This window comes from Doryrhamphus excisus, chromosome 1 (assembly GCF_030265055.1).
Source record: "Doryrhamphus excisus isolate RoL2022-K1 chromosome 1, RoL_Dexc_1.0, whole genome shotgun sequence".
In the NCBI taxonomy this organism is placed as follows: domain Eukaryota; kingdom Metazoa; phylum Chordata; class Actinopteri; order Syngnathiformes; family Syngnathidae; genus Doryrhamphus; species Doryrhamphus excisus.
The window spans coordinates 11,833,177-11,854,350 of NC_080466.1; the positions used below are offsets into that span (position 1 = coordinate 11,833,177).

General features: G+C 43.2%; 1 protein-coding gene across 3 annotated transcripts in view; it reads left to right on the forward strand.

The window, feature by feature from the left end:
* The first annotated feature begins 2,553 nt into the window (after positions 1 to 2,553).
* mad1l1 (mitotic arrest deficient 1 like 1) overlaps positions 2,554 to 21,174 on the forward strand; it is a 54,709-nt gene continuing 36,088 nt past the window's right edge. Inside the window, exons 1-9 of one of the 3 annotated variants that reach the window (XM_058091639.1) lie at positions 2,554 to 2,612; positions 12,130 to 12,269; positions 12,339 to 12,479; positions 12,630 to 12,809; positions 12,873 to 12,997; positions 13,058 to 13,139; positions 13,222 to 13,352; positions 15,280 to 15,394; positions 16,354 to 16,415. In XM_058091639.1, coding sequence (XP_057947622.1) covers positions 12,141 to 12,269; positions 12,339 to 12,479; positions 12,630 to 12,809; positions 12,873 to 12,997; positions 13,058 to 13,139; positions 13,222 to 13,352; positions 15,280 to 15,394; positions 16,354 to 16,415 — 965 coding nt within the window. In that variant the 5' untranslated portion in view covers positions 2,554 to 2,612; positions 12,130 to 12,140. Of the gene's footprint in view, positions 2,613 to 11,392; positions 11,787 to 11,879; positions 12,038 to 12,129; positions 12,270 to 12,338; positions 12,480 to 12,629; positions 12,810 to 12,872; positions 12,998 to 13,057; positions 13,140 to 13,221; positions 13,353 to 15,279; positions 15,395 to 16,353; positions 16,416 to 21,174 lie in introns of those variants that run through there. The other 2 variants (XM_058091638.1, XM_058091641.1) reach the window with 2 other exon arrangements.

The following is a 21,174-nucleotide window of genomic DNA, read 5'->3' on the forward strand; positions in this document are numbered from 1 at the left end:
AAGTTTAACATTTATTAATGGTTCAAGTTGTGGTACCATATGTCGGCGTGCTTTTGGAGCCCTTTGTTGGAACGTTGGCTACTCGCTGTTCCTCCAACGATGTAGTGAGTTCAACTCCTCAGTCGAACACTTCAACACTTCAAGTGACAAATCCTGAGCACCTTGGTGCAGCCGCTGGTCCATGTCCAAGCACACTACCAACAGAATTAAAGCTGATAAAAGATCCTGTCTTGCAGTACCGTTTATATTTGGACTTCCTGTATTATATTCACCCAGAAACGTGTTAGAAAAGCCCTCTCCTACAGAAACTCGCCTAGCGACCAAAAGCTAATCTGCTAACACAGTTCCACATAATGCTACTACTTGTGGGGTTTTGTGGTGAGAGTCAGTCAGTTGAGCGTGTGGATAGTGTTTGTTGATGGTTTGGTTACTATACGGTTACGTTAGTTTGGAGTTCAGAGAGAGAAGATATGGAGCCAGCTACAAAGAGGAAATTGTGTGGAAACATTTTGACTTAAGCCAAATCAACACTATTAAGAGATGGTATGTTTGCATTTCAAAACCTGTATTTTCACTGTTTGTCATTGTTATTGAGAGGTGAAGTGCTTATTGTGTTTCAAGGAGTTGGGGTACAATAATAACACCTTATGCATGTTCAGGCATTAACGTGCCTTTCATGAACATAAAGATGAAACTGGACCTTCACCCGTCCATGGTAAGGTTAATAGTACTACATCATAAGATTAATATATTACAGTATTACCAACACAACCATGTTGAAGCTAGCCATATATCACATGATACATGGCGTTTATGGACAAGAAAACATTCAGTATTTTATATATACTGTATATTTTATCTTGCACTTTGTAGATTAATCATTTGGTTATACAATTTTTTGTAGTACATAATCATTTCCAAGAGCCAAAACAGATCAGCATTCAATGAAGATACATCCGCCTGTAATTGTATCCAAGGCCACAAGGTGGTTTTGTGTGCACATGAAGCTTCAAGAAATGAATCCATTCTCGAACCAGTTGACTGAAATGGTTCGAAGCCTCATGGAGCTTCATCTTGCCATCACTAACTTCTACAATACAATGACAGTGTTGCACACACAACTCACGTTGTTCCGGTAGGTAGCGAAGTTACTTCGAATATAACTTATTTACTGCATTAAATATCTTCACTGCTTTGCGTCGATATCTTCACTCCCGCTTCTCGCCGTCACTTTAACCTCTTCCTGTTGGCCCGCCCCAGAGGACCCTGATTGGCTAATAATTATTCACTAACCTGTTTCTGATTGGCTGTAACTGCACATTGACACCTGCTTAAACAATCCAAAGCAATGCTGAGACATTCAAGGTCCACGTCAACCTGGGAATTTCCTGTATCAACTCTATGAAATAGTACAATATTATTATTTCTCACTTAACATGGATAAACTTACAATATGACAAATTTTTTATAAGCAATGTGTCACACTTTGCAATCATTTGCTTTTTTTTTGTCTCCTTCCCATTTCTTCTTTTTGGATTTTCAAGTTTGACTTAGAACCTCCTTAAGATCCAACAGTGCCAACTGTACATCCTTAATCAAGACACATCTTCACACTGGACTTGCTTTTCTTGCTTGAATGAAGCTTGTATTATTGTTCTTGGAGATGTTGGCCGGCACGTATTACTGTAATTCGAGATGTTTCTAATCCACTGGCTCCTTCTGCTGCTTCTTCCATCTTGCAACACGATCATTCTGTGGAGTTGCCGTTCTTTTACCTTTATCACACCTCTCATCAGCCACACTGACCTCCGGCCAGACCCTTTTCATTTTCATGTGTCAGTCACGCCGGCATGCACACACGCACACACCCGGCCGTTGCATCACTGCTTGTGTAACACATTGTCGATGGAAATGAAAGTCGCACGGGGACCAATTCTAATTTAGTTCCTGCATAAATCCAATCTCAGCATTGTGTATTTAGTGCAGGTGTATTATCAGGGGACCCATACCTGATACCACTACTTACTCAGCATCTGGAACAAGCATGTTCAAAGCCAAGCCATGGACGTACAACAGGATAAATTAAAAATAAAGAGCTGTGTTTGTGTCGTCGCTCGGCATCGTCCATCACAAATTCAGGTCCATATCCTGAAACTTTTTAATCCTACCATCTGAGGATGTCTCATTCCATGTGTCCATTTTTCAGTCATCGTTGAAAAGAAACTTTAATAGCTGTGGCTGTAGGCAATCTCCTGATACAGTATAGTGGCTGTGTTTTTTTAATTGTTAATTATATAAGCAGACTCATGTAAATGTTCCAAGAGTAAATGTTTACAGGACTGAAGTCGAAAAATATAAAAAGTCAAGAAAGTCATCATTTTATACGAACATATTATGAGAAACAAACAAAAATATATAACATTTAATTTTTTTGATGACTTTAATACGGTAAAAATGTAAAACTAATATTATACAGTGGGCGCAGTACTCAGGTGGAACCTTTGTCTTGGGAGCTGTTGTGCCAGGGTTGCATTGGGGCGTGGATTTCCGGCAACACTCAGACGCAATCTGGACGAAAAAGTTGGTGCTTCGTGTCATATGTGTCCTTACAGGTCAGTTGTTGATAAAAGTAACAAATACAATCTCTGTAAACTCATAATACGTGAAGGGAAGAATTTAAACATATCGTATTGTTAAGCGCTATAGGGTAAGATTATTAGTGACCGACCACATTTAGACGACAGTTAGTGCCGCGTCGCGGGATTTTGGGTTCAGATGGCCCTCACCCTTGTCTCACAGGCAAGCTTGTTGAATATGGTTATTGAGCTCCTGCGCACATGCGCATACAGACACATTCGCGACCATTTATTGTAATTGCTATCCTGAAGAAAAAGGGGTTTACATGTTGACATTACACTTTGTGTGAGATTTATTTGATCTATATGTATGTCCAGTGTTGTAGCAAATTAACAAATTGCTTATTCTATGCACTTAGTATGTCAAGTGATGGTATTAACATGATTATTATCATTTACCAGTGTAAAACCAAATCAGTGGCGGTAATTTGGGAAAGGTAATGAAGGTATTGCATGAATTACTGTTATTTGTACTTATTTGTGACCATTGATTGTACAAGGATGTATTTCTTGAAATGTGTGAAGTTTCAATACAGTCGCTCCACGATACGCAATCTGGACGAAGAAGTTGGTGCTCCGTGTCCTCATTGCTGTCCACTCATATCTGTCCTTACAGATTGTTGTATTTTGTTATTGTGTTGCCATAACCTGGGACCCGTAACATTATATTATATTATATGTTGGGACTGAATGCCCTACCCTACACCTCTCGTTTGCCACCGTCATTGTCGGCTCAACTCTGGGGCACCACTGCCTTTATACTTATACTTAAGTAATACTTGCCTCTCGAGCCCGGTCGCAGCAAATCCTCATTGTCCCTTAACCCAACTGGGAAAAGGACAATCTTACACATTATTGGCTGGATTTCCAATACAGACCCCCCCTTGGTACACTGAGGGAGTGCGGCCTTGAAGTCACGCTCGATGGGGGAGCCCAGGGGGGCCGCACTCATCATCAATGTGCGCCCGACATGCCTTGATCCAATTTAAGGTGGTGCACCGAGTGCATGGTCCCAAAGTCAGCCTGTCAAGGATATACAGTGATATAGACCCCGAAGTGCGATGGGTGTCTGCTGGCTGGTGTAACGCTGATCCAGATGTTTTGGCTGTGCCCTGGCTTGGAAGGGTTTTGGAGGGGTGTTTTTGAGGCCTTTTTTACAGTTCTGGGAACTCTGATGACCCCAGACCTTTTGACGGCGTTGTTTGGTGTATTACTGGAAGGGGTGCACTTGCCCCCGGGAGGGCATAGGATAATTGCCTTTTCCACTCTTGTGACACGTCATCTGGTTTTGCTGGTGTGGAGGGAGGCTGCCCCGCCCACAACGCCCCACTGGTTAAAGGATGTGCTAATGTTTTTTGTTTTTTTATGAATTTAATTTAATTTTATTTATTTGTTTATTTTTATTTATTCCATACCAAAGTACGAGGTGATATGACCATACAATGACATAATGGGTACCATAGTAACTGTCAAAATAATGATATATACACATATCATGACTGGTTCAAGACTTCCAATTCATGTCATAATTAAATGATAAATGTAATAATTCTATTTTCAATAAAAAAAATTGAAATGGGATATTTTCATCTGGAAAATTACAACAGCAGAAATGACAAAAAAACTAAAATTTTCTGTGAAGCTGAACAATAAAGCTGAACTACTTCAAGCAAAAACATCATATTCTCATTACAAAAATCAGGTCCTTTTTAGTAGCATACAGATAAAATATTACATAATGAAATTATATTGTTTAAAGTAAAAAATGATGAGAAATAAACAAATTCAAGTTTTCATTTTTGAAAAATTAGGTTTGAGAAAAATGTCTGATACTATGGGAACAGTCATAATATTAGGAGATAATAAGTTGGAACATTATGAGGAAAAATATTTTTTTAATTTTAGTAGACTACAGTTGAAAGTTTAATTAAAAATAAAAATTTAAAGTAAATAATTATGAGAAAAAGGGGGCACATGAGCAAGCAGACGGGCGAACGGACGAGCAGCAAGGCAACTCACCATCCAGCGAATTCCTGGAGAGGGAGTACTGGGAGGCTGAGCACCGCAGCAGCAGACCGGGCACCAGCGCCGATCTGGACGCCCCTGAGGCGCCAGGACCACACCTCATGCCAGAGGAACAAGACCCCGGGGGGCAGAGCCAGACACCCTCAGCAAATGAATTATTGGTGCCCATAAATTCTGCCAGTTGTTCTTTCGATTCGGCAGCCATTCAATTGCTACACGACCTAACAGGAGATTTGATGTTCAATTAGTTTTTCAATTTCCAACGGAGAGGTGGCTCCACAAGCGTCATAAAAGGCAGCAGGAATCAAGGTCCCAAGTGCCAAATATAGGTCCTTACACACTCCTTGCCAGGGATGATTAATTGGGGAACCTTTACACTCCCATTACCCAAGAGAGTAGACGTAATACAAGACAATAAGCCATATTTTTTTCTCGATAGCCTACTTCCCACAGTGGCTATTGTCCCATCAATGTATTGTAATAGCAGCTTTAAAGTGGACCTATGATGCTTTTTCCACTTTTCTGACCTATAAATGTAGTTAGAATGTTGTATGCTGCCGTTGAACCATGCCAAAGTTTGGAAGTGAGCCCCGAGAGAAGTTTGGGATTGGGGTTTCAGAGGGTGCTGGAGGTCTGTGATGTCACAGAGGAGCGAGCTTCCTTACCATCAGCCTGCTAATGCCATGACCACTTCCACCACATATGAGTGACTTACATAAACAACACTTTTCAATCTTTTTAACTGACCTATCTTTGTAACTTGAGTCTCTCAACCAATATTATCCCTGCTATCTGGAAATCTGCTTATGATAAGGGACTCGGACAATCTTAATAATTATAGGACGGTATCAAAATTATGTATTCTGGCAAAAGCTTGGAGAAAATTGTTGCCGCACAGCTGAAATAATTTATTGAGGTTCATAATATCCTATCAAGCAACCAATCTGGTTTCCGCAAACAACACAGTACATTAACTGCTGCTGTTAAACTTGTTCATGATATAATTGAGTCCCTTAATTGTAAAAAGTTCTGCGCAATGCTTTTAACTGATTTGCCTTTGACACTGGATTTGCCTTTGACACTGTTGATCATGACATCTTCTTAAACCGGCTTCCTAAAATTGGGCTATCTGGCACTGCTGTCGGTTGGTTTTACAACGACTTGTCAGGTAGAAATCAGTCTTCCTCGTTTCTTCCAATAACTAAAGGAGTACCCCAAGGCTCTGTTTTAGGTCCATTGTTGTTTTCTATTTATGTGGACAATCTTTGTCAAAATGTATTGAACGCCTCTTTTCATTTTCATCCAGATGATACAATAATCTATTGCTCCTCTCCTTCGATTGACAAAGCCTTGACTTCTTCCAGTCAGCATGTTATACTGTCCAGTCACATCTAAAATAGCTTAGATTGGTGTTAAATGCAGACAAATCTAAAGTTATGGATTTCTCAAATGGAAAACAGTTACCCTCTCAGCTCCCTAACATCAAAACAACTAAAGGGAAATAAATTCAAATGGCTGGGCATTATTAGTGACGAAAAACTGTCCTTTAAACAATACATTGAGTATCTTGTATGTAAACTGAAGCTAATACTCGGTTTCTTAATAAATTAATAATAATAAATCTTAATAAATCTTGCTTCTCATTTTATTCAAGAAAGCGTTTCATTTCTGCTTCTTTTTTTTTACCTTTGCTGGATTATGGTGACCTTCTTTTTATGAATTTATGAATCTTTTAAAAAAGCTAGCTAAAGTTACCACGCTGCCTTACACTCCTTGACTGGCCATGGCATCGGTGGTCACAATTGTACTTTGTATGCTGCAGCTGAGTTTCCATCCCTGTACGTTGGCAGGTGGACTCATTGGTTGGTTTTTATCTATAAATGTATTCTTGGGCTCCTACCATCTTACAATCTATGTTCTCCACTCTCAGACAAATGTACTGATGGTAGTTCCTACAGTCAGAACAGAGTTAGGGAAGACAGCATTCCAATACGCTGCTCCCTTTGCATGGAATGATTTGCCAAATGAATTAAACTTATCAAACTCTCCTAACTTATTACGTTATAAGTTATTTTAAAGGATTCTGAAATGAATGGGCTTGGCCAATTTGTATTTGTATTCAAGCAACAAATGCACGCTTAACTCCATCTTCTGTGAGTAGCCACGGAAATGATCACATTTCCACTAGCAATGTTGTGCCAAGATTGTCTGCAGTTAGTAAACGCGGTGCCCTCACGCCCTGCTTCTGAGCTCCATGGCATCAGCGGTGCTTCTGACAAAGTGTGTCCAACAATGAGTGCTCCTCCTCGGGCAGGCAAGGTTGGAGGCAGTGCCCACATACACGTTAAGCAGATCATGACTCAAGACTTTATTCATGTATGATCAACTCCTACATACCCACTATATTAGAAAGTGGGGTTCGCAGTAGTCAGGAAGTACTTTGGTAGCGCTTGGGAGTGTGAACAATCACAGTGGAGTGGGCGTGCCTGGAGGTGGGAAGCACAAATCCTAGGAAATCCAGCTGAATAGGTGCAGATTCTGGAAGATCTAGAAAGTTTTCTGTGCTGGTTATTGTGTGTAGCTGCTCTAAAGGAGTCCACAACTCAATGCAAAGGGTGGATAAATGAGCATAGTGGATCCCCTTTAAACTGATTAAACTTTTAAACCTTTTTAACATTACCTCTAATGTGCTTTGGTGACTGCCCACCTTTCAACGAGACTCTGTGTCTCCACCAGGCATCCTGTTGGTTGCCAAGGTGATGCCAGCAGTTCGGGTCACCCAGCGTCCAACATGTGGCGACACCGGCCTGCTTTCAACTAGCTATTTTCCTGGCGGTTGTGTGCATCCTGGATACAATAAACACACTGTTTTCTACAAAATCAATATGTTCTCTTGTTAGCTCTCCTATGTCCTTACATGGCCCTCATCATTTTTGGACAAGACTGGACAAAAGCAGACTGACAATCAGGAGAGAACCGTCGGGACCAGCTTGCCCTCCATAGAGGAACTGGACCGGTCTCAAGCCAAAAAGAGGGCAGGCCACATCTCTGCGGACCGCTCAGGCGCCACCCACAAACTGTTCCAGTTCCTCCCCTCACCAAAACAACCACACACAAAAACACTTCCTCCACTCCCCTTTTGCCATTTTCATTTCCTGTTGGAGGGCCAACTTTTCACAGCCTTTGTGGACCACAAACATCTCACCTTTGCCGTAGCGAAGACTTGAGCCTTGGTGCGACAGCAGCACCAGTTTCTGCATATTGGAGTACACGACTGACATCAGACATGTAGCTGGCAAGCACAACTTTGTCGCGGACTGTTTCAAGGGATAGCTGAGTCCATTTATTCTCAAACTCAATTTCCTGGGGGCCACTGGAACAAGGATCTGGGGGTCAAGGGTCAATTAACCTGTGGGAGAAATGTGGGAGGAAATCGGAGTACCCGGAGAAAACCCACACATGCACGGAGAGAACATGCAAACTCCACCAGAAATGGCCGAGGGTGGAATTGAACTCTCGGGTCTACGGCCTGTGCGCTAAAATAATAATAAAACAGCAACATTTAACCTTTAACATGAACATTAATGAAACTTTCAACATGAACTGTTCTGAACATGGCTTCTTTTGTCTAGAGGTCTTGTAATGCTTCTTCTCGCATCGCCGGCTCGGCTACATTTGGCTTGAGGGAGGAAGCAATTGAGACCCTCAGTAGACTTTGAAGATGCTCATCAGTAAGTCTGGTCCTGTACTTGGACTTACTGAAGTTCAAGGCGGAGAAGTATGTGCTCCCAAAAAGGCACATGGTCCGCTTGAAAATTCGGGAAAGCTCAGGGAAGCTGGGAGTCAATTCTCTCAAAAATTGCCCAAGCTTGTCTTCCACTCATCTCCCTGAACTTGGCTTTGAAGTTATAATAAACGTGTGTTTATGATAGCTTAGCTTGTTCGTTAATTTTACCCAATGAGCAAGTTGGCATCGTAAATTACATCATCTTTGGCGTGAACTGGCACCAACTGGTGCCGGCCCAGTGGAATCCTAGCTAACATCATTGGCACAACTTGGCTCGTGCCATTATATTCCAGTGGATTCCAATAGGCAGATGCAGTTGAGACATTTAGTTCCACTTGGTGGACACGAAGATTTTAAACATTTAGAAATTTTCTTGCTGCCAAAATCCATTTTTTGCCGCCATTACGGGCCACCGTGAGCCAGTTGGGAGGCAGTTTGAGCCACTGCACGCCACTAGGCACCTTATTGGTGACACTAGGCGCCACAGCAAATTGCATTGGCGCGAACTGGCACCAAGTGGTGCCAGCCCAGTGGACTCTTAGCATGAAGTATCCACAGACCAACCAAGTCCCATGGTTCCGGTACACTGGAGGCTCCGGATGTCTGATATATATATATATATATATATATATGGCCTCTCGCATCCGGGGGTTGGTTGGTGGGGACCAGATTTTTCTGGCCCGGCCTTTAAAGGGCCGTTTGCGCTTGGGCAGACTCCTGCATGTCGTACCAACACGTCATACCAAGGCTCCATTGTCGATTTTCCTGGTGCCAGAATGTCGTTTTGAGCATGCAAACGTGGATCTGGTGGGTCCCTACCCCCCTCCCTTGGGTTTACCTACCTTCTCACCATGGTGGACAGGACTACCAGATGAAGTCGTGCCATTGTCATCTATTACGTCAGTGGAGGTGGCACCGGCGTTCATCATGTCCTGGGGGGCCCGGTTCGGCATGCCCTCTGGCGGTCCACAGTTTACATCAGAGCTTCGGACTGCCATTGCTGAGCTCCTGGGAATGAAGCATGTTCGGACTACGGTGTATAACCCGCAGAGTAAAGGACTTTGTGAGCGGTTTCATCAGGACACAGTGGCCGCTCTCGGGGTCTTAAGGGCGGTGACTGGCCTGACCACTTGCCATGGGTCACGCTTGGCCTTTGCTTTGCCCCAAGAAGAATCTGCAGATTCAACTGAGTTGGACGTGGACCAGCTTAAGCCCGCTGATGTGATGTGGGGGAGCCAGTTTAGTTGGCCAGGCCCCCCTTGACGTGGCCCCCGACTGGTTCAACCTCAAGCCGGACACCTGGGATTCCCCCTGCCTCTGTGGCTTCACAGGAGGACCCTCCTGGGCTGGGTTGCTGTTTTGGCCGTCAGATTCATCTGCTACGGCCTGACTGTGCTGTTTATTGTTTTTTCTTGGTAAATTCTGTGGGGGCTGTGTGGTGACCCACAATATTGTAATTGAGAGATTTCTGGTTTGAGTGGTGTGCGGCTGTAGCCATTAGCTGTTAGGGAAGTGTTGTTGCTGGTAAACCAATATGCCATGTACCTTGACTCCTATCTCGTTGCACATCACAAATAAAAATACTAATGGAAAACTAAGCCCGCTTTAAAGTCAACAAGGACGAAGGTTTTTCTGATGAAAAGATGAAAATTGAAACAAAGTGAGTAAAAAGGTATTTGATGTCAGGGCGTTCTTGATGAGCAGCAAGTGTCACAGCAGACGGCCACGGAGGATTCACCTGCAGGCGCTTCTGCTCATTTGCTCCCGGCGCCTACGTGTATGCGCTTATCCCAATGTGGGCTACGTCAGTTGACCCATTCAGCCCCGCTGCGGGGGAGGCGGCTGAGTCAGACTGTGAAAAAAAAAACAAAGGGAGGGGCGGAGGGATTGAGGACAGGACAGGACACCAAAATAAGCGGGATGCTCTTGAGGTTGAAAAGATATAAGTGAAAGAGACAGCCGCACAGGGAAAAGGAGCGCTGATGTCACCATTCTTCTTCTGACCTTTTCAAGTGGCGTTCACACCCCTCCATCACCCCCCCCCCCCATTATTCATTCATTCATTCATTTTCTACCACTTTTCTCAATCTTAAATGTACTTGAAGCTGACCAAAAAATCTAATCAAGCGGTGCTGCCATCTGCTGGACAGATGTTGTATGTGCTGCCTGAGTTCACCTGAATAGGACAAAGATGTTCTGCTGCTTCAAAATACTTTTGTATCGCTTCTCTTGACACACGTTCGTGTACTTATACCGACAAGATTGCGAAGGTGTTTCATTAAAAACTAGGAAAACTAAAAAACAAAACAAAAAAACAACTAAATACCGATGTCAAAAAACCCTAAATGTTGTTTTCCAGTGCTGGGGTAGTTTTGTGATATATGGCACCGTTTCTACTACCAAAAAATGTAGCTCTGCATTGTAAGGAGTATGAACCTACGCCATGTTGTGCCAAGGCAGGAACGGAAGGCAAAAAGGGTGGATGCAACCAGGCTGTACCATGTAAAAATGGGCTGTAATTCAAACAATGATAGTGATGAAGGGACTAAGGAAATTGATTATACACAGGTAAAAATGGCAAGGAAACAGTCTCTACAATGGCAGTATGCGAGAAGTAAAAGCAAAGTAAAAGCAGTGATTTATCTTTTTTGTATGAGAAAAGTAAGGGGGTGTTTTATTTTGTGAAAATAACCGGAAGTGCGTTGCTCACTAGCTAACTTCAATTTTCCGAATTTGTCCGAACGAAATTATAAACGGTTTGTATTTGGACAAATAAATGGCACACTCGTGATCTAAACGGCCACTTTCTCGTCTGATTTAAAAAAAAACACTAAAGTGATATATTTAAAGAGTTTAGAGCTAAAGTGAAATCAGCTTCAAGCCTGTCGATTTCGTCTCGGTTAGGAGTGCAATGCATTGTGGGTTATCTTGTAGAACGCTGTCGTGTAAACGCTTTGCATACTGTCTGATGGATTGGGTATGCAGTATGGAGTGTGGATAGTTTGGGCATGGAAGTATGTAGTAGGCAGTATACGGTTTCGAACACAGCCTGCGAGTCTGTTCCACACTCCTGTTTAGAGGGTGGCAGTAATGCACACCAAAAGTCGTTTGCCACCGCCAATAAAAAGATAATAAGAAGAAAGAAGGACAACGAAGAAGAACGCCGCTGACGAAATCCCGCTGAGTCTCGCGATAAGTGTATTTGAGTCAACAGGAGGGAGTCTGCTCTTCGTACACTGGAGTAGCTAGCTAGTAAGCTAGCGCTGCAAAGATAACTTATCATCCTCCAACAGGCCAACAAACGCCGTCATAAAGCCGACGCCGAGGCACTCCAAGCAGTATGTTACCCCTTATGTTTGCCGAGCTTCGAAGAACATATATCTCTCGCTGTTGCGCTGAATGAATGTGACAACTGAGTTAACAGAAAAAGTCGCGATTCAGGCATGTCCAAAAGTAACGCTAGTTTTGGGTAACGGGCAGTTCGTTAGCGTTGAACGGTGAAAGCTGTTTTTGCTCTGCTAGACATATCCTGCACCTGGACAGCGTATACTGTATGTGGTCAAGATAAGAAGAGGAAGTGGGAGATGCAGTATGTTTTTGTATCCGAGACTCTGTGTGCTCTCACAGGATAATGAACCACAGGCTGTGATAAAGTGGAACTTCTTCTCTGTGCTCCCACAGAGCCTTTTAAAATGGGTTCTGAAGAGAACACAACAGTCTTTTCAACCTTGAAGTCCTTGAACTCCTTCATCGGCTCCTCAGGGTCTTCATCATCAACCACAAGCAGCACCCTGCAGAACCAGTACAAGCGCAACATGGACGTATGCACTCATGCACGCTATATAGGTACAATACGAAGCCTTTAGGTCTGACGTTTATGTCCTGTATAGTTGTTAGAAGCAGCGGAGAGGGTCCAGTCTCACAGCCGCTACCTGCAACTGGACCAGGAGAAGAAACGCATGGAGCTGAGCCACAAGCGCGTTCGTGTGGAGCTGGAGAGGAGCGCTAGCGACTCTGCATACAATCTGAAGGTAGACCTGATCCTCCTACTTGAACTTGTACAGTCTATCCTTGACGGCCGTTGAGGACATGAGTAGAGATGCAGGAAGCTTTAATGAGCACTCCTCATACAAGATCATTACTATCTTTTCAACGCCAGTTTTTGCTTTTGCCTTGTCCAGCTGTTGGAGGAAAACTACAGTGAAATGTCGTCGCGAGTGAAGAAGCTGGAGGAGAGGGAGAAGGAGGCCCTGAAGAAACTGGCAGAGCAAGAGGAGGTCAATCGAGCGCTCAACAACAACCTGGAGAGCCTAGGCAAGAAACTGGAGGAGCGAGATGCCCGACTGAGCAGCACCAGCCAGGTATACACATACAAACCCTTCAATGAAAGCGTATGTCTCGTTTAAATTGTGTGGCTTCTCCAGACCATCATCTGTCTGAAGGATGAGGTCAGAGACCTCAAACAGACGTTGCAGAATCAGGACTCTATCATCTCTCACAAGAAGTTAGAAAATCAGGAATTGCAGGAGCACCTGGATTTACAACGCAGGTGACTGCATGGCCACGCAATAATCCTAGGAACCACGGCTAAAGCGCCCTCTTCCAACAGGAAGTACCAGGAAGTGTCTAAGCTCTGTCAAAGTCTCCAAGCGGCCCAGTCAACCGGCTCCGAGCACATCATGAAGATCAAGGTACAGCACACAGCCCACGCTCCAAAGGATGAGGAACCACCACCGAGCCCTCTTGCCTCTTTTTTTGTTTATCCCCCTCAAGGAGCTGGAGAGACGCCTGGCCCTCCAGGAACAGGACGCCGCCATCGTGAGGAACGTCAAGTCCGAGGCTACCAGGGTCCCGGATCTGGAAAAGGAGGTCAAGCGGCTCAGAGAGGAAAACCTTTTTCTCAGGTCAATCATGTGAAAAGCTTGGAATGTCACCTTGGGCCCTGTGATATCCACATTAACACGAAATCTGAATGTTGTTATCGTGAGGAGAAGGAAGGTTGTGGGGGGGTCCATGGTGGCAGATACAAACTAGGGCTGGGACAATCGATGTAACGTCGACGCAAAAACTAAGTTGACGTAAGAACTGCACGTCGACGCGTTGTCATACAGAATAAAAAAAATGGCGGCAGCCGCCACGGCATCAAATCGCAGCGAGTCGGGGGAGATGAAAACATCTCGCAATAGGATGTTAAAAGTATGGGAGTACTTTACACGTAAAGGTAATGATTTGGTGGTCTGTCACCTTTTAAAAATGGAGATAGCGTACCATAAAAGCACTACCGCGATGCACCAGCAACCGGGAGCCTAATACAAACACTAAAGAGCCCCCTTCCCGCCTGAGCAGGTTGAAATGGCAACCTTAATGAACCGGTGGAAGTTGGCTGAACCGCCTTGTGAAAGGAAGCTAGCAGTGTTAGCTTAGTTTAGCACGCTCGTGTGGTTGTGTTTAGGACATTGTGTCCGCGTGGTGTTGTACTGCTTTACTGTGTGCAAGGAGCGTTTCACAACGCCCGATGACATGCAGGTTCTAAGTGGAACTAATAGATGATTGTATATACACCACAGTTTCCCAAATAGATTTGGAACTAACTTTCTTTTTTTTTTTTTTTAAAGGTTTGACCTGTTCACTCTCTCGCATTACAATCTGTGGAGTGTGTCGTTCCAACTTTGAACAGTAAATGGCGTCATAACACTTCTTAACCCTCTGGGGTCCCTTTGTTGGACAAAATAGTCTACTTCCCAGAAACTGCTATTAAAAACCCCACATATTCGTATTTTCGTTAATTCATACATGCATAACTAGCCTTGACTTGTGAGTGTTGCACTTGGAGGGTTCAAATCATATAAATATTTGCACACTCAAATAATGTAGAAGAGGTTTTTAATAGGGCTGTCAAAGTTAACATGTACATTTTTAAAACCAGTATCATAATGAAACAAATCTTGTTTTGAGCTGACACAAATAAACCAAAACATGTCAGTGTGAGAGGTCTCACTTGCTCACATTTTGTATTTGCTGAACGTTTTTGGGCGAGTTTAAGAGCTAATATGCTAATAATAAAGAAAAATAGTAATACAAAAATGTGCTGACTGTATTGTTTTAAATAATGGCCCATAGTTCCCATATTGATATCCCTGTACATAAAATTTGATGTAATTATTGTAGTTGCACATCGACTCGTTTATTACAAGAGAGATTTCCCCTACTTATTATAGATAAAAACTTATCTCAATCTGCGATTAAATGCGAGTTACCTATGGACAAAAATGCGATTAATCGCAATCAAATATTTTAATTGATTGACAGCCCAAGTTTTTTATGATATCAATGAAAATGTAAGTAAATTAATTAAAAATATTAATAGTCAAGTTGATTGAAAGATCGAGGCACATGACACGGAATTAACATGAGGTGGACAGAACACTGTGCTAACAGAAGAAACATGATGAACAACTGCACACTCACAACCTCAAGCACCACAAAGCATCATGCTGGTAGCCGGCATCGCATCACATGGCGGTTGTGAGTGGTGCCTTGGTTAGCCTCCTTAACCCCCTCCAGAAGGTCCGACTCCAACCAAGATGGACTCTAACCGAAGCAGACTCTAACCGAAGCAGATTTTCCCATAGAAAATTTAGCGGTACCTCGTTTGACGTCCGCCCTGGTTTGCACCTTTTTCCGTTCACATCCGAAATTGCTTTCGCTCGCTTGTTTAGTCCAAATACCGTCCGGTTTGTTTCCACCGCCATCTTGGATCATGCTGACAGGACAAAATAGTGGTATTTATTTCTCTGTGATGTGACTAAGCCCTGTGTGGTATTTACGCAGGGAGAGCAGGGAGAACTGCGGCCTGCTGAAAGAGGAGGTGGAGGGCCTGAAGAGGAAGTTGGAGCGGATGGCCAAGACCAAGGAAGACCTGGTCAACGTGGAACTGGAGAAGGAGGTACAGGCCTTTCACAAGTGGATAAATACATGATTAATTGCCATTTATGAATTCAACCAACAATACATCATAAATGTATATACTAAGTGAATACAATGCAGATACATTGGAAATAGGAGAAATTAAGTAATGTTTTGTTAGTAGCATTAATTACTAGTATTAAATAAAAATACATTGATTGGTCATAATCCCTACTGGAATATATTTAAAAATAGTCCAAATTAATTTTGGGGAAAAACATTGGAAAGGTTCATTAGACCAGTAATTCTTTGGCAATGCTTCAGCCAATCAAAAGTATATGAATGATTAGGGATGTCCCCATTCCATCTCTCTTCCCATCCGCTGTACGCATAACATCGCTTCTGCCACAAGATCGGGCCGATCCGGTTGCAAATTCGTAACTGATTCAGACTCCAACACGAAGGGTCCCTTCAGGGCGCCTCAAAGCGGGTTGCCACTCCAGTCCCTCTGATGGACGAGTGTGGGTTTGGAGGTTGCCAGGAGAATGGTACATTTGGGACTGCATTGTGCCAAGTGTGAAATTCGGTGGAGGAGGAATTATGGTGGCATTCTATTTTTATCAATGCACTTGAAAACGGCCTGGTGGATGGGGACCTCCGCTTTGCAGAACAGGAAGTAAAAAAAAGAACAAGGAACTCTGCCCATGCTATGTTTATGTTGTGTTTTTCTTGTTTTCTCTACCATATTGGGTAATTGGATTGTAAAAGTGACTATAGGGCTGTTATTTCATGTCTACAGGGCTCTAATGATGTTGGAAACCATGTTTAGATGGTAGTCTAACTATGCAAATGTTCCATTTACAAATCAGGAATCCTTTATCATCACAACCGGGTCTAACCAATTAACTGCCAGAAAGGAGGCGTTACTGTATAGTATTGGCTTTCAGTGGCTTTGAGTGACGCACAGATGCCATTAATTGTTGTCCCCCCCACCTGCAGAGGTTGTCAGAGAAGATCCGAGCATGGGAAAACCTTGGCGAGTCCACCGGACTCAACATCAGGTTAGTGACGGCCTAAGTCCTTCAAGGACGACCTCTGCTTCATTTGTGGTCTCACGTGTGTAATAGAGCACAGAGACCTGCAGGTGACGCTGTGGGATTGTAAGAAACAACACGCAACTATTACAACTATTATCCTCCCGGTAGACCAGGGGTGGGCAAATATTTTGACTCGTGGGCCACATTGCATTAACACGATTGTCCGGGGGCCAGAGCATATATTTTATTCTCGTAATTTTCCTTAAATTATTTGTCTAATTTTATCTGTAAAAGTGTTATCCTATCAGCTGTATGTCCCTTTTTTCAGGAGCACATTAAACATCAGACCACATCAAATTATGTAATTTAATTTTACAGTTTTTTTTTTTTTTTTTTTTTTACTAAATAAGACATCCGACTTGCAAGTCTTGTTGCCAGTTTGTATGTTAAAAGTTGAAATACTTAGAAAGCAACTGGCAGGCCGGATTCAAACGCTTGCTGGGCCCCCACCCCGGCCCGAGACCATGATGTTAAACAATCTTTGCTGTCAGGTCATGTGACAGTTGTTTTGCGGCTACCATGGTGCCACTCTTCAGAGAAGATGCAACTTGCAATTGGCCACCTTAAATACCCTTTCTCATTATTGGCTTCACTTGTGTATGTAGGTCAAGGGTCAAAAACACATGATATTTACCTAGAATGGCTGATCCCAACAACCAGTCATTTAGAAAGGAACATCTGGAAAATTGCCAGGCGTACCACTATATTTACTTAAGATGTCATAATTATAGACCTTTATTATCTTCTTTAATAAAGTGACAGCTTTCATGGATTCAAGCCGGGGGTGGGAACAGGGGGTGCGCAGTACAGGATGGAACAGTCCATATGATCCAGCCCTAAGAAACAAAGACAAAAGGAAAAGTCGAAAAGGCCACCACCAAGAGGGGCACAGGCAGCCAGGATCCTCCCAGACCTGATGCCAGATGTAGATCTGAGCAAAGCCATACGGGACGGAAGTCACAAGAAGGGACAAATAAAAATCAACATCTTAGAAAGCAGATGAATCAATGGAATCGCTTACGGATGAATTGAAGAACTTCAAATGGGATGTGGTAGGTCGACGTGAATAGACATGTGGATGGAAGAAGTGAAAGGAGTAAAACTATGGAAAAACAGAAGAAGCCAAGGAGAGTGTATTTCTTCAGCCATTGTATAGAGGGTTTTAAACAGCATAAATGCTCCTTTACTTTGAAACACAACCAAGACTGATAATAGCCAACACTCTATTTAAGCAGAACAAATACAGATGCTGGACCTGGGAAACAAGACATCAGATTGACTGCATGCTGAGCAGCAAACGAGGGATTGGAGACGACTGCAGTGTCATATCAATCGTGCACACTGGCAGTGATCACAGGACGGTCAGAACAAAAATGCCACTGAAATGGAAGTTGGCAAGATAAAGGTCATCAAAAAGTAAAATAAACCACCTGAGAAATAGGATGGAGGAGTTCCACTAGGAAGCCTAGACACTCAGAAAATGCAGATCAAAGTAAATTGGACTTCACATCAACAAGGGTGATTGAGGCAGCTGTTGAAATAGCTTCGAAAGAAAACACAAAAGCAGACCTGAGGAAGACAAAGTGAGCTTGATAAAGCATAAAGACCTCAGAAAAATAGAAAAGAAATCAATGCAACAAAAGACAGAATATACTGAACTCGTAAAGAGAGTAGGGAAGATGAGAAGAGCCAGAAGTAGGAATGGGGGAGAGTGGAAAGTGCAAAAGGACCAAAGCAGATTAACAGTTAGCCAAATGAGAGATGGAAAGAAATGTTACCAAGACTGGAAATGGAACCATGTCAAGAGATGTAACAACCAGAGAACATGACGAGGCAACATAACACATGAAAGCCAACAAAGCACCAGGATTGGATGCCCATCCGGGTGACATGCTTAAGATGTAAGATAAACAAACATCTTCCAAAGGACTACAACCATATTCTGATGAGAGAAAAAATACCAGTGAAATGGAAAGAGGCCAAAATCATAATACTGCACAAGGAAGGGACACAGTCGATATCAACAATAACAGACCCATCATTCTATTGTCACATGCCGGTACAAGGTAAAACTGTTGACTCAAAGGAATTCTAGACGAAAACCAAACAGGGCAACATGGCAGGTTGTCAACCATAGATCACCTACAGTACATGCGTAGCACTCTATACAGTGTTTATGCATAGGCTTTATCTGCCATGAAAAAGCATTTGGTTCAGTAGACTGTATTGACTTGCTTTGAGTAGAAGAAGGTGATGTTTGGCTAATAGAAGACATCTATGAAAATGCCACTATAACAATACACCTGGAAAAAGTTAATTTCCTACAGTCCTCTTGTTTACCAAGATGATACCATGATGACCCTACTGGTTGGCTTCCCTTACACATTCTTCTATTCTCTTGTTTACCAAGATGATAGCATGATAACCCTACTGGTTGGCTTCCCTTACAAATGCATGCTCACAGCACTTCTATTTCTTCTATTCTTTTCTTAGACTTTAGAAGACCTTCTTTTCAACCGATGTTTTGCGGCTCCAGGCTATTTCTCTTTAGTGGCAAGGGGGTAAAATGGCTCTTTTCATAGTAAAGGTTGCCAACCCCTGCTCTAGACCAAACATGGCTGGTCTTTCAGTTTTGTATACCTTTCCTTTCATTTTAGCTGAAACTCTTCTATCACACATCACGCCTGACACTTTTCTCCACCCGTTCCATCCCGCCTGCACACGGACCTTCACTTCCTTTTCACAATCTTCATTGTTCTGGACTGTTGACCCCAAGTACTTCTTTAATACTATTATAAGTAAAAACTTGTATCTGTATTATAGTTTACTTAACTATCGACAAAATGCAATTAATTGTGATTCAATTGTGACAGCCCTAAAAATAACACATAGAGCTGTGTCGGGAAACCATCATTAATACCGGGAAACCATCAAACCGGCCCCTGTCTACAGTAATTGTGATTAATTTATTCATTTATTATCCTAGGCCTAGTGCCCAGTATGTCTGGTTTTCATCTAATAAGATCTCCAGATAGATGGATGGATAGGCATACTGGGATATGTGACTCATCTGCCTGCGAGTAAAAAGTGTAAATCTTTTCCCTTACCCCAACAAAGTCTGTCTTTGGTGCCGACCTCAGCGCCAGAGTTGAATCAGTATTCTGAGTGCTCAGTCATTCTGTCACTCCTGATTCTTACGTGAGCAATGGTATAGAACATTCTATGGCCAAAGTCATCCGGGCTGGCGGATGGGAGGGATAACACGGTCAGAGCGTGCTGAGCTCTATCCCGGCCGGTATTATTGAAATGGATCTGCCATCGGTGGTCTTGGTGACTGACATGAAACCATGCACAGTTGCAATCATCCCTTTCATTTGCACTTTATTGCTTTATCGCTCTGCAACTTGAACGGAGTTGACGGTCCAAAAGTCGTCAAGTGTCGTGGGTTGCTGCGTATCGGGCCCACTGCATCCGTGCTTTGGATGAATTTTAAAAAACAGCAAAGAGCGTACATGGCGCATACCGTTGGCAAAGGGCAGCCACGTGACTGAGGCTCACACTGTTACTGACTGTAAATACATATTTACAAGCCCCTCCTCCCCTTACTGTGGATTATCTCCCACACGTCCTCCCGATGTTTACAAACACATGCCTAATTAGCGCTCCTATTCCAACATACCGATCCTGGAACAGTCAGAGCTTGTTAGTGTTTATACTCTGATTGGATTGGTGTTTAGCCGTGTGCTGAAGCTGAACTATCAATACATTGAACTATTATTCGGGATTAAGGATGCTCCTGTTGACCGGCCACCGATTAGTATCGTGCAATTTCCGTAAAAAGCATGTGATCGGCATATGCTGATGAATGCCTTCAAAGCTGATCACAACAAGCGGCGTGCGGCGGCAAACCCTACGTGTGTGCTTTGTCACGTAGGGTTGCCAACACCCGTGCCTCTTGAAGGCGTGGCTGTAGTCCCCATTTAACACACAGCGTGCACAAAGTCAGAGCCCAACCTAAAATGCTGGGTTACATTAACAAGCACTAAAGCACCACATATAGCATGTTACTCTAAACCAAGCTAACCCAGCTAGCTTATACTGGCTAGCCAGTATCAAAGTTTTTTTTTTGCCAACTTAGCCGATGTTTCCGGTTGCTGCCTCGACATGTTTAGTTCAGGAGTGAGTCGTGTGTCGCAGGTCGTATCGTGTGGTGAGGTACCCTGAGATTCCCAGCCCTCCTGTCTTTTACCTTTTACTATTTTTTATGCCTGTATGACAGTGAAGTTAATATCAAAATGTCATGGTGATGCAATTGTAAATTTAGGAGAACAGAGCAAAGGTGGAGCCACCTGAAAAATGATCGATGACATGAAAATTGCCAAGCATGAGCTGCAGAACAGTAATGTATCCACAACAAATTGGCATTGTTTCCCCTTGCATGCTTTGTGTCTTTTTGCAAAGAGCAAGCTAATAAATTGTTCATTGGAGGGTACTTTACTCCACTTTAGTCACAAAGAGATTAGAGGCTGATGATCTCTGTGCTCGGGGGCCAGCGTGGAGTCTCTGCTGTACTTATTCCATCGTATGATTCACAACGCCTCATGTTTTAGTCATGAGCTTACTTTGGTACCCGGGGCTCCGCCCGGCCGACTGGAAGGAATTCATTTCCACGTATCCCAGCCCCCCGTGACGATCAACAGCTTTGCTGTTTTCCTGTCCCTGT